The sequence below is a fragment of the Schistocerca nitens genome, chromosome 5, assembly GCF_023898315.1.
Source record: "Schistocerca nitens isolate TAMUIC-IGC-003100 chromosome 5, iqSchNite1.1, whole genome shotgun sequence".
Classification (NCBI taxonomy): domain Eukaryota; kingdom Metazoa; phylum Arthropoda; class Insecta; order Orthoptera; family Acrididae; genus Schistocerca; species Schistocerca nitens.
The window spans coordinates 465,955,454-465,969,457 of record NC_064618.1 but is presented as its reverse complement, the minus strand read 5'-3'; the positions used below and the strand labels follow the sequence as shown (position 1 = coordinate 465,969,457).

The 14,004-nt window shown below is 38.1% G+C and overlaps 1 protein-coding gene across 1 annotated transcript in view; it reads left to right on the top strand.

Annotated features, from left to right (window-relative positions):
• LOC126260896 (uncharacterized) overlaps positions 1 to 14,004 on the top strand; it is a 38,841-nt gene that overhangs the window by 24,022 nt on the left and 815 nt on the right. Inside the window, exon 2 of the mRNA XM_049958348.1 lies at positions 13,788 to 13,989. Within this exon, the coding sequence (XP_049814305.1) occupies positions 13,788 to 13,989 (202 nt within the window). The remainder of the gene's footprint in view (positions 1 to 13,787; positions 13,990 to 14,004) is intronic.

Below are 14,004 nucleotides of genomic sequence, written 5' to 3'. Positions count from 1 at the left end.
ACGCTGCCCTCCAATGCTAAATTTGTGATCCCTTGATGCCTCAAAACATGTCCTACCAACCGATCCCTTCTTCTAGTCAAGTTGTGCCACAAACTTCTCTTCTCCCCAATCCTATTCAATACCTCCTCATTAGTTACGTGATCTACCCACCTTATCTTCAGCATTCTTCTGTAGCACCACATTTCAAAAGCTTCTATTCTCTTCTTTTCCAAACTGGTTATCGTCCATGTTTCACTTCCATACATGGCTACACTCCATACAAATACTTTCAGAAACGACTTCCTGACACTTAAATCTATACTCGATGTTAACAAATTTCTCTTCTTCAGAAAGCTTTCCTTGCCATTGCCAGTCTACATTTTATATCCTCTCTACTTCGACCATCATCAGTTATTTTGCTCCCTAAATAGCAAAACTCCTTTACTACTTTAAGTGTCTCATTTCCTAATCTAATCCCCTCAGCATCACCCGATTTAATTTGACTACATTCCATTATCCTCGTTTTGCTTTTGTTGATGTTCATCTTATATCCTCCTTTCAAGACACTGTCCATTCCGTTCAACTGCTCTTCCAAGTCCTTTGCTGTCTCTGACAGAATTACAATGTCATCGGCGAACCTCAAAGTTTTTACTTCTCCATGAATTTTAATACCTACTCCGAACTTTTCTTTCGTTTCCTTTACTGCTTGCTCAATATACAGATTGAATAACATCGGGGAGAGGCTACAACCCTGTCTCACTCCTTTCCCAACCACTGCTTTCCTTTCATGCCCCTCGACTCTTATAACTGCCATCTGGTTTCTGTACAAATTGTAAATAGCCTTTCGCTCCCTGTATTTTACCCCTGCCACCTTCAGAATTTGAAAGAGAGTATTCCAGTTAACGTTGTCAAAAGCTTTCTCTAAGTCTACAAATGCTAGAAACGTAGGTTTGCCTTTTCTTAATCTTTCTTCTAAGATAAGTCGTAAGGTTAGTACTGCCTCACGTGTTCCAACATTTATACGGAATCCAAACTGATCTTCCCCGAGGTCCGCTTCTACCAGTTTTTCCATTCGTCTGTAAAGAATTGGTGTTAGTATTTTGCAGCTGTGGCTTATTAAACTGATAGTTCGGTAATTTTCACATCTGTCAACACCTGCTTTCTTTGGGATTGGAATTATTATATTCTACTTGAAGTCTGTGGGTATTTCGCCTGTCTCATACATCTTGCTCACCAGATGGTAGAGTTTTGTCATGACTGGCTCTCCCAAGGCCATCAGTAGCTCTAATGGAATGTTGTCTACTCCCGGGGCCTTGTTTCGACTCATGTCTTTCAGTGCTCTGTCAAACTCTTCACGCAGTATCATATCTCCCATTTCATCTTCATCTACATCCTCTTCCATTTCCATAATATTGTCCTCAAGTACATCGCCCTTGTATAAACCCTCTATATACTCCTTCCACCTTTCTGCCTTCCCTTCTTTGCTTAGAACTGGGTTGCCATCTGAGCTCTTGATATTCATACAAGTGGTTCTCTTCTCTCCAAAGGTCTCTTTAATTTTCCTGTAGGCAGTATCTATCTTACCCCTAGTGAGACAAGCCTCTACATCCTTACATTTGTCCTCTAGCCATCCCTGCTTAGCCATTTTGCACTTCCTGTCGATCTCATTTTTGAGACGTTTGTATTCCTTTTTGCCTGCTTCATTTACTGCATTTTTATATTTTCTCCTTTCATCAATTAAATTCAATATTTCTTCTGTTACCCAAGGATTTCTATTAGCCCTCGTCTTTTTACCTACTTGATCCTCTGCTGCCTTCACTACTTCATCCCTCAGAGCTACCCATTCTTCTTCTACTGTATTTCTTTCCCCCATTCCTGTCAATTGTTCCCTTATGCTCTCCCTGAAACTCTCTACAACCTCTGGTTCTTTCAGTTTATCCAGGTCCCATCTCCTTAAATTCCCACCTTTTTGCAGTTTCTTCAGTCTCAATCTGCAGTTCATAACCAATAGATTGTGGTCAGAATCCACATCTGCCCCTGGAAATGTCTTAAAATTTAAAACCTGGTTCCTAAATCTCTGTCTTACCAATATATAATCTATCTGATACCTTTTAGTATCTCCAGGATTCTTCCAGGTATACAACCTTCTTTTCTGATTCTTGAACCAAGTGTTAGCTATGATTAAGTTATGCTCTGTGCAAAATTCTACAAGGCGGCTTCCTCTTTCATTTCTTCCCCCCAATCCATATTCACCTACTATGTTTCCTTCTCTCCCTTTTCCTACTGACGAATTCCAGTCACCCGTGACTATTAAATTTTCGTCTCCCTTCACTACCTGAATAATTTCTTTTATCTCGTCATACATTTCATCAATTTCATCATCATCTGCAGAGCTAGTTGGCATATAAACTTGTACTACTGTAGTAGGCATGGGCTTTGTGTCTATCTTGGCCACAATAATGCTATGCTGTTTGTAGTAGCTAACCCGCACTCCTATTTTTTTATTCATTATTAAACCTACTCCTGCATTACCCCTATTTGATTTTGTATTTATAACCCTGTAATCACCTGACCAAAAGTCTTCTTCCTCCTGCCACCGAACTTCACTAATTCCCACTATATCTAACTTTAACCTATCCATTTCCCTTTTTAAATACATACATAAGTAACTTAATTTGTGCAATGTTTTTTGGTATTTGGACTAATTTTGAATAGTTTTCTAAATAGTTTGTTATTTAGGTTATGTTGCCATGAAATGCAGAAAACATTTTGGGCTAGTCTTTTTGGTTACCTTGTACATTGTGAAGCACAGCATGATGGGAACAAATTGCATGTAATAACTGTTAGATAAAAAAGCACTATTGTACAAAATAGAGGGAAGATTGTTAATATCTAGTTTACTTTTCTTACCCTAATATCTTCTTTACTGCAAGTACTTTATACGATTACTCTTCTATTTTTATAAATGTTTTTAATTAGCTTCGAAGGTAAAGTTAAAGGGTATTAATCAACTTAGGCAGCATATAAGCTTTCCCACAACAATGCTCTGTATTTAGAACAGAACACTTCTCTTTCCATCTTACTCATGAATTAGTCAGAATGTTTATTAGGCATTTTGTTTTATGTTGCTATGAATCACTGTTTGATGCAGAGAATTAAATAAACACCAGCAGAAAAACATTTAGGAAGCTATTAAATGAAGATCTTGGCATGAGAAAACTGTGTAGCATTTCAGAGATCGCTAATGAATGAAAGCAATTTCAAAGTTTCCAATGAATGTGATATGACTAGCTTAGAAACAAGAACAAGTATCATTCTGGAATATCACTACAGGAGCCAGCCAAACCACATGATTGAAATGTTTCATCCACCCAAAAGAAGAAAGAAGGTACTAGCATTTTTTTTTTTCTTTAGTAGTTGTTCATTGTGAAATTGAATGGACTCCAAAGAAGTAGGTATTTGAATTGATTAAATGTGCTGAATAGCCTACTTGAAGAGGTTGAGACAATTGATACTGCTATTGTATGTGGGTTTAGAGCAGAGGTTCCCAAACTTTTGTTTGTCACGCCTCCCTTCTGCCGAAACGAAAACTTCCATGCCCCCCCTAAAAAAATATAGAGAATTTTATTAATTATCAAGAAACTATTGAAAAATTTGTGATGGTGACGTCATGTAACATGGTGGGCTGTTAATGTATCGAGTCGCAGTTATTACGTCAGCAGTCTACTCTAGTGATTATAAGCCACTCCTAAAGTAAAGAAAGTCCTTGGTAAACAAGGAAAAATATTTGCGACCTTTGCAGATTAGCAGATGCGGGTCATTATTTTAAGTTGAGTCTAGCTTATTACTTTCACTCATTATAAAAAATAGTCACTCAATCACGTTGTTAACAAACACCACTGATTTGTACGCCTATAGCACTCCCCATTGTCATTGCGCATAGGTTGGCATTTATGTCAACGACGACAGTTACCGAACGGCGACAAACGCCCAGTTCTCAGAACCAAACAAAAAATAAAAAATAAGTTTTACGAAATAATTTTGCAGACTACACAGAACTTTAAAAAATATGAATAAAACAACTTCCTTACCATGATTACACTCCCTTGCTGCACACCATTTATTCACCAGTATGTGATTTTAGGACTACTCTTCGCTTGCCATATCTAGGATAAACTTTCGCTGTGTCTTCATCCAGAAGAAATACTATTATTAGTTGAAATAACATAACACGCGTAACATCAGAATCCATAAGGATCACACGCAGTATTTATATCTAAATCAGATTCACTATGTTTATTTTATACTGTTTCTTCGAAATAGTTTTTTTATAATTTTACAGTATTACCTACATGTAAGGATAGTTAGGAGAAAAATAACAAGTTCTCTTATAATGGGACGTATTTATTATAAAAATGTTATTTCCACACACATATGGCAAGAAACAAACTAATAAATCAATGTGAAGGATGAGCTTGCATATTTTTTACAAGATTTTGAATTCTTGGCTGACTAGTAAAAACTGCGCAACGTAAATCATTGGCAATACTGAGTTTGCTTCTAAGCTTATTTTTTATCGCCACTACCGCTGAAAATGCTCTTTCGCACAAATAAGTGCTTGAAAATGGTAAATACCGTTTCAGTGCTTGTTCTGCTGTGCTGGGATACACTGTGAGATATTTCACCCAAAATAAAGGCTTAAAGATTCTACCTTGCCCGATTTAGGTTTTCTTGTGGATGTGATAATCACTCGCAAAAAAAGTGATGAAAACATAAGAGTTTGTCACATAAACTGCAACAAATGAATGAAACAGTTTCACAGTCGCACAGTTCTCCCTGTGCTCTGTCAAAACATATGTTTTTAACGTTTTCACATTTTTCCGTGTGTAGACCGTCAAATCCTGCATATGTCCAAGCAAATCTGAAAATGTCCTGGAATTTTGGAGAGCAAAGTTAATTATGTGTGAGTGCGTGAACTTTGATAATTGTCTGAAAATAAAAAATTACACTTTTCACTCGAGGTAAGACTTGAACCAAGGACCTCTCGTTCCGCAGCTGCTCACGCTAACCACGGGACCACGACGCTCTTGAGCTCTGAGAATCCTGGATGTTGCATATCTTGCGCATGGACTACTCATTTAGCATATTTTGCTTATTTTTTTCATAGTTCCACACCACTTCTTCCTGTTTTCTCGATTGATTTGTGTTCAGTTTTTCAAGGCCTATCCACTGTGCCAACTTATAACTAAATCTGAGGGGGGGGGGGCATGCATTGGGGAGGTTCCCTTGTTAGTATCAATATCCTTAAAATCACTGTGAAGTCGGGCTTCTTCCAGGATTCCAAACAATCTGGGAAAGCAGGAATAATTGCAGGCTAAAATTTTATGTTTCCATAGTTGCAACTTATCAGTAAATGCTTTGATGGCATCCCGATGAAAAATTATGTTTGACTCTCCACCTTGTAATTTCAAATTCAATGTGTTTAAAGATTCGAAAATATCTGACACATAAGCCAATGCAACATGAACACCGGGCTTTCTAAATTCCACATACAATTCAGTTTGTTTGTTATTTTACAAAAACTGCATCACTTCGTCTCTAAGTTCAAATAATCTTCCTAGCATATTTCCTTTTGCGAGCCAGCATACTTCTGTATGAAATAAGTGTTTTATACTCTGCTCCCAAGTCTTCACAAAGAGCCGTAAATAATCTGGAATTTAACGCACTCTTTTTAATATGATTCACGATTTTGATGCACAATTTCAAGATATCATTGAGTTCCCTTGGAAGTGTCTTAGCTGCCAATGCTTGACGGTGTATTACACAGTGGATAGCAGTAGCACTAGGGTTTTTTTCTCTGACCATCTGCACGAATCCTGAGCGACATCCAAGCATTGATGGAGCGCCGTCTGTGCATACGCCTATCAGTTTCTGCCATCATAACTCATTTTTACAAAAGAATTCAGGGACGGCTGCCATTATATGAATTGCTTTTGAAGTTGTCTTTAACTCTGTAGAAAACAGCAACTCTTCTTTAATTGCTTCATTTTCTATATGGCGAACAAAAGCTAGCAGTTGGCAACAATTCGCAACGTCGGTACCCTCGTCTAACTGTATTGCGAAAAACTGTGATTGTTTGACGGCGTAACTAATTGATTTTGTATGTCTTCCGCCATATCATCAATCCGAAGTTTCACAGTATTGTCAGAAAGTGGTATTTTTGAAAGTTTTTGTTTACTTTCTGACCCAAGAACAATATCAGCAGCTTTCAACAAACAGGGTTTGACTAGTGTCTCTACGATAATATGACTTTTCTTGGTCCTTGAAATAAGTAGCGATAACTCATATGAGGCTTCCAGTACCTTTTCTGATGTCTGAGCGAAGGATCCAGCAGTGTCCAACTTCATCTGTTTCAAATTATCACATTCTGCAGCAAAAAATTCCTTCGGCTTCTCTTTCAATGCACCATGCTTTGCCCACAAATGGCTTTCCAGATGAGAAGGTCTCATGGAATCATTGCTCAATACCTCATAGCAAATAACATATTGCGGCTGGTCAACACCATTTTTTTTTGTATAGAAGCAAAACCGTATTTGACATAATCATCATTATATTTACGTTTTTTCACGACAGTCATGGTGAAGTAAAAAGAAAACAAGAAGTTAACAGTATAATTTCGCACTAACACTGATTTTACTGAGGCACAACTGTGAAAGATTCAATGCGATTTAAGCAAAATCCAATACATCAGATGTGTCAACAACTGCAAGCAACCAACTGAAATAAAGGAAAGCTACTGTCATCTGTCGGCACCTCAGATGACTGCCTGTGAGGAGTGGGGCGAAGAACGGGAAGTCCAGCCACAGCGCAGGTATTCAGTGCACTGTCTGTCTGCGACCTGGTGGCCGAGCAGGGCTCTTGCTGGGAGAACCAGGCTTTTCCCAGATTAGGGCAGAAACAGCCCACAGGCACCCTAAGAATTTGCTACCTGTTCTGCGGTGCTGTTCTGAGCAGTGCAGCCTGGAGTTTTATGCGAAAATCATTTTCGTACCTGTATCTTTCGTTACTTATAAACGAAACATTATACGTTTCACAGTAATTAAGTAAGGTCATGGATACACCTCACACATCGCTGGAAACTGTGCACAGTGCCAAGCAGTTATCTCTGTACTCGTACCAAAAGAAGCCATTGTCGCAGCAAAGAACGTACACTAATTTCCAACGAAATTATGCCGTATTTCAAAAAGGCAGAAGAAAAATAACTGTTTTGTCAGATAAGAAATCCGAATGAAAGAGCTGCAGTACTGACCGTTTGAAAAAAAAAAAAAAAAAAAAAATAGCCTCACTAATTGACTTCATTGTCTACCTAGATGGGTTATGTTGCATTGTTAGCACTCACTACAATGTTTCCAGAACGGCGTGAAGTACTCTGCTCAGAACGAACATGTGTACTAGTTTCGCATTCACGTCGTGGACATTTTTCTGGTGACAAAGGGCATAACCCTGGCATCCAAATTACGAACCCGCCAGTTCATTTGAAGCGTATACAGTCTGTTAAAGTGAATGTAATCGCATCACATGGGGATCCGCGGGTTGACAGGGTAATAAAACGGCATTTTTGCAGTTACGCAGTATAAGTGATTGTTACTCTGATGAACATAGCCTACTACGGCTAAAAGTTATAATATGATTACGTTCAGTTTATGTGTACAAATGTACGGAATAGTTAATACCTGACTTTTCTGTTTTCCAATTGTCAGAAGTAAGTTATTTACAAATCTGATATATTAGAATTAACGCATATCGCCTTCGTAATTTTGTGAGTTTCTGTGTGTGACATTCTAAACGTGATCTTCAAAAGCTGTATGTTCTAGGATAGGTTATTGAGATAGGATTGCGGGAAGTGGGACGTTGAACGATTGCATTTAGCACCATAATCTATCATTAATACCTGCACATTCATTTTTATTAAAATGTTGATATTAAAAAGAAATATTGGGTTTATACCGCTAACTACACCCGCGCCCCCCTTGCAACATCATCACGCCCTCCCAGGGGGGTGCGCCCACCAGTTTGGGAACCTCTGGTTTAGAGGTTTCGTTGCTTCATTAAGAAAGAGTTATGCTAATTCTCCAATGTTCTTGCATGAGAAAGTAGTTTTATTATGAGTTTTTGCCATAAATTCAATTAAGGAGGCTGTGAACATTGGTTAATGTCTCTGTGCTTCTCCTGGCACATCACTCATATTTCAGTCGATGAACTGATAATAGGAGTACTTAGATGATATTATACAAACAGATCCAGTCACATAGATGGCTGACATTATATTATCTCCAATTCTACAAAATTGAAATAATGGGAAATTTCGACAATACTTCACTTATTTAAAGCACAACATATATTTGTAGTGATCTTAAACGGAATGCATTGATTGAATATTGTGGTAATGGTAATTTCAAGATGGAAAACCAAAAACAAAATGATAGGCAGCTACTCAGTGCAACTGATTGATGTGTGGTGCACACACGTGCCCCCCCCCCCCCCCCCCCACACACACACACAAAATAATACAGGCAATTTTATTTGTTTTAGAGCTAATGGATTTTTTTCAATTAGGTTCTCTTTCTTCTTTCTCACATGTTGTAGGCGAGACGATAGTGACTGGTTGCCTATGGGTAGAGGCAGAATGGCTAGCAGCAGAAGTAGCAAAATGAGGGTTGAATAAGATAATAGCTAGAATAGGTCAGGAGAGAGGGAGAGAGAGAGAGAGAGAGAGAGAGAGAGAGAGAGAGAGAGAGAGGGGGGGGGGGAGGGAGGGGGTAATTACATTGTAGCTGGTGGATGATATGACCCTACCATTAACACCATAGTAAATGACTGTGACTTCATTGCCATGATGGAAATATGTTTGGAAAAGTTTTTGCTCTTAAATTTTCTGTACAAGGAATTTTCTGCATGATACAGAACTGGGAGCAGAATATTACTTTGTGTGATGAGGGAAGGATTATGGGTAGAATATCCCTCATCACACAGCAAGCAAAAACATAATTGAAGCTGCAATCAATTTAAAAAAAAAAAAAAAAAAAAACACACACACATATTGGGTGTATTGCTTCAGAGCACAACATGCTTGTAGGTGTTAATAGAGAAATGGTGTGGGAAATTCAAATTTCAGCTACATGGACAGTTTGCTATGTGCCTGGCAAGCTTTTGTATTATTCATGGATGCCAATATTATAAAGGGGGGAGGATGGTTTTAATGTGGAGTGGATGACAGTTGTTGGTAGTTGCTATATTTTGTATGGATATAAGTTATTATGGTGCGATTTGGGAGCAATATCAAGCATGAAAGCTGGTTAAGATGAGAAGGACTGAATGAAAAGAATTTCAGAGTTGGGGATGAGATTATGTAGGAAAGAGCACAAGCAGTTTTGATCATGAAGATGTCATTAATGAGTCTGAAGCAAACAACTGGTTTAAGATGTTGAATGAAAAGGAAGTTCCCATAAATAGATTGGCACAGAATGGCACCGTGCAAATACTTATGCCAATTATTTAGATTTGATTCCAGATTAGACTTTCAAAGGATGAATGATGGTGAGTTGTTAGTGTGAAAATGGTACTGTGAAAGAGTACCATGAGGTTTTGGGTCTAGTGGATGTTAATGTACAGAGATTTAGCACACACAGTGGTAAACAAGAAATCTGATGGTAATGCGACAAGAATTTTAAAAATTTGTTGGTCGAAATGATTAGTATCGTAGAAGTAGGAAGAGGCTACAGACAGTTAGTTGAAGCTGCTGCTAAATGAAGCTAGGGGTTATGTTTTCACCAGCACTGTAAATAGCTACATGGGGAAAGACCATTAGAAAGATGCTAGTGAAGTATGGTTTTGGAGCTTGGCGAAAAGGCAAACGGTTAGGAGTTGTAAGTGTAAAAATAATAAATTTTTTTTTAGTTGGACTTAATGTTTTCTGAAGGTCAGTATTGGTTTAAAGTGTGATGTTAGACTCACTGTAAAGGGATTTAAGGATGGGATGTGATGAAAGCTTGAAGATCAGGAATACATAGAATTTACCACAGTGTGTCTGAGAGAAAGTGGAGAGTGCATCACAGTAGGAGGGAGATTGGAACTATGCGAGACATAATCAACTGTATGCTTTGAGTTAGCTGAAGCCAATGAAGTGGGCAACAAGGGAAGGTTTTCACTGAAGGAAGTAAAGAAATCCTTTACAAGTAATCATACTTAAACCTAGCTTCAACACTGCCAGTGAATCAACTTACAGGCTGAGATTTCTGTTTGAGCTAGATTATTGGAAGGTAGGCTGAAGAAAAATGTCATGAGGCTGTTTAGGAGCATTGCGTTTTATTGAAGTGAAGGAAAATGGAAATACTGGAGGTAGTATGTCTGCAAGGCAGGTCTTAAGAACTATGTTATTGAGGATGGGTGGGGACAGGCAGGATTAAAGGAAGTAAATTGTTCCTTGATGGCTATTGGTATACCATAGTAAGATTAAAACCCAAGTACATACAATACAACTTGGTCAGACCTGTGTAGACTCTTACTAGTCAGGAAAGAGGACAGTGGCAGTAGAGGATGTTCTGTTACAAGTAGCTACCACAATTAAGGAAGTGCTGTTCAACTACTGATCTGACCAAGGAAAGCGATTACCTGAAAAAACAGTGTTACATTTCCAATCTTGTCACTATATGACAATTCAATTTCCTGTACAATAGTAGAAATGATATCATGTAACAATTTAAGCTACTGTTCAATTTACTCTTTATAGTACGACCAGCTGCAGTCAAAGACCATTATCCAGCATACAATTCTGTTAACAGCAACAGTTACAAGCACAGTGTCAAAAAATAATATTTGTAATAATGTTTACTCATGTGGAGGTAGATGCATGGGGTTGCTGTTAACAAAAATTTGTGCTGGGTAATGACCTTTAGCCAAAATCAGTGGTGGCTCGTGCAAAGCTCTACCAATGTGCTACAATGTGATGGTCTAAGCCTTTTGACATAAAAGGGTAGTAATTTTAACTACATCGAATATACTTATTTTGTATATAGAAGTTGAACTGTTTAAATATATTTAAATTTTGTAATTTATAATTTAACATTGCAAGGAATGACATAATAATAAAAAAAGAAAGGTTGGTGGCAGCAGGAATCTGACCTGAGCCAATCAATTGCCAGTCAGTGCACTTGACCACTCGACCATGATGCTGTTACGACAACTGCTCCTCGAAAATTCCTAATACTTTACGCTTGCACAATGTGATACACTCAGTTTCAAACAAAAACAGTGACCTGGTGCTGTGAACAACATAGCACTTGTGGTGGAAAGGATGGCATCACATCAGAGCATGCACAGTCGAAAACACAACTGCATCCCTTCTCAGAGTTGATCTTAAGGACACTGACCATCATTTCAGTACTTAACACTGGTTTGTAGTTATCACGGAGGAAGCACTACAAAATATGTTCCCATCCATTTTATTTGCATGCCCGCTAACATTCGAAGAGAAATGGCATAATCCTAGTGCGATATTTACAGTTTACTGTGGCATGTGATAATTGGCTGCCAGTATATTACATGATGTCATTTCTGTAATTAAGTTATGGTACACAATCTTAAAAAATTAGTTTGCTGAAACTGTTTATCGGGGTGAACATTCTGTTAAAGAATAAAATTATGTACTTCCTGCCCAGGAAATGCTCACTAATTTTTTTAGTCTTTCCTCTGTATAATAATATAGTTAAGTGCTCCACAAGGGGTATTCAATAAGCAATGCTACACGTTGTTTTTTGCAGCCAATTTCAGTTGAAAGAAAAAAAATGCAGAATTTGTTGTGGGCCATCATGGAATATTCCTTCGTTAACCCCTACATACTTATGAGGTTCTGATAGGTGGTGGTGCTATACATAACCTTTCGCATCACAGATATTAATAGGTGCTTGCAGAATGTCTGTGGACACCTGCCAGTGAAGAAAAGCATGGTGAGTTGTTGGGTGAGGCATCTGTCATAATAACAAGAAGGTCGTGCAAACCTGTCTGACCTGTGGCATGCTGGCCAGCTCTACGCAGCTGATAATCCTACATTGTTGGAATGTGTGGCACTCTCATTCAAGGTGATTGACGGGTCACAAACGAACATCTTACTGCACAACTGGACATCTCTATTGGCAGTGCTGACACAGTTGTCCACCAGTTGGGATACTCGAAGGTGTATGTCCACTGGGTTCCTCACCACCTAATACAAGAGCAACAATGGACCATCTCTGCAGAATTTCTTGCCGGTTAAGAGGTTAATTGTGACAATTTTTTGTTGAGAATCACAGATGATAATACATGGGTCCATCACTTCGAACCAGAAACAAAACTGCAATCCATGGAGTGGTGCCAAAAAAAAGTTCAATGCCGCACCCTCAGATGGTAAAGTCATGGTGGTGGTCTTCTGGGACTATGAAGGGGTTATTCTGTTTGATGTCCTCCATCATTGTGCAATGATCATCTCCTGAAGTGTATTGTGCTACCCTCAGGAAATTGAAGAAACGACATCAGTGTGTTTGTCATCACCACAAAAATGCAAACGAAATTCTCCTTCTCCATGATAATACAAGGTATCTCACAAATCTGTGCACCTGAGAGCAGCTCATGAAACTTCATTTGACTATTCTTCCTAATTTTCCCTACAACCCAGATCTAGCACCTTCCGACTTTCATATGTTCAGTTCAATGAACAATTCACTCTGTAAGAAGCAGTATGTGGATGATGGGAAGGTTATTGGTGAAGCAAGACATTGACTTCAACGTCAACCAGTAGGGTGGTACAAAGTGGGCATCCCTGCATGTTGGAATTTTGAACAAAACCCACCTGCTTTTAGAAAAAAAGTGTTGCATTACTTATTGAATGCCCCCTCAAATTATTTTTGTGTGCTATATGGTACAGTGCTGCAATCATCACCAGGCGCTCTTGCTTGTTCAGGGTATAAATATGTTTCCAAGATAACATAGTCCTACAATACTGACATTACCTGAGGTTTAACAAAAATTTGTTTTTTAAGTACGTATTCTAAAATATCTGTGTAGATTTCATAAGACAAATGACTGTCTGTAAGTAATTGTATAGGTATTCCTCAGAATATTTACAAATGGTTGCACACTGTAATATGAAACAATGACATAGTACATAGTAGAATTTTATTCTTGCCATTTGCGATAAAGCAGATGCAGTTCTGTATGTTTGCTGCTCAGTAGCAGCAGAAGCAGCAGTTGTGACCTCAAAAGCTGCCTGTAGATCAACAAATGACGATACAGCAGAGTATGTTAATTATTGTGAGTTAAAATGAAATGACACATGTTCTCTCCTAAATTATCTCCTTTAGTCTGTGTGGTATCACTAAACTTGGTTTCTCCATGGAAAGTGCAATGAAGCAGGTTTAAATTCTGTGAATGGCGGAAAGCACATAAAATCAGTATATTTACTTTGCACTGAATATTAATACATTTGGGAAAGTGTTCAAATATATTTGTAAAGGGGTCGATAATTGTAATTCATAATCAGGCTTCCCCAGACAATTCTGTGGTCCTGAGAGAATTTATATTTATGAAAGCCACACCTTAAACTTTTTTTTACATTGTATAATGTCAGGACAGTTATTACAAGCAAATGAGTTGTTTGGAAAATGTTATTTCCCTTTAATTACATGGAATAGCTCTAACTGTTTATTTCCTAACTGTATTTCTTTATTACATAACTATAATACACAATGACAAAACTTTCTTTTTTTCAATCTCAGGCAGTTGAAACAGTGTCAGCTTATTTACCAAAAAGTGATTTTGAAAATCTGGAGGGCTTGGTGCACGAGGACACTATAAAAGAACTGAAAAAAAATATTACCTCATTTTCACTGAAACATCGACAAGAGTTGGCAGTCAACAAGGAGGATATATACTTTTCATTCCCATATCAGATTGGTGTAATGTTCAGTGATGATGATGGTAAGTATATGTTCT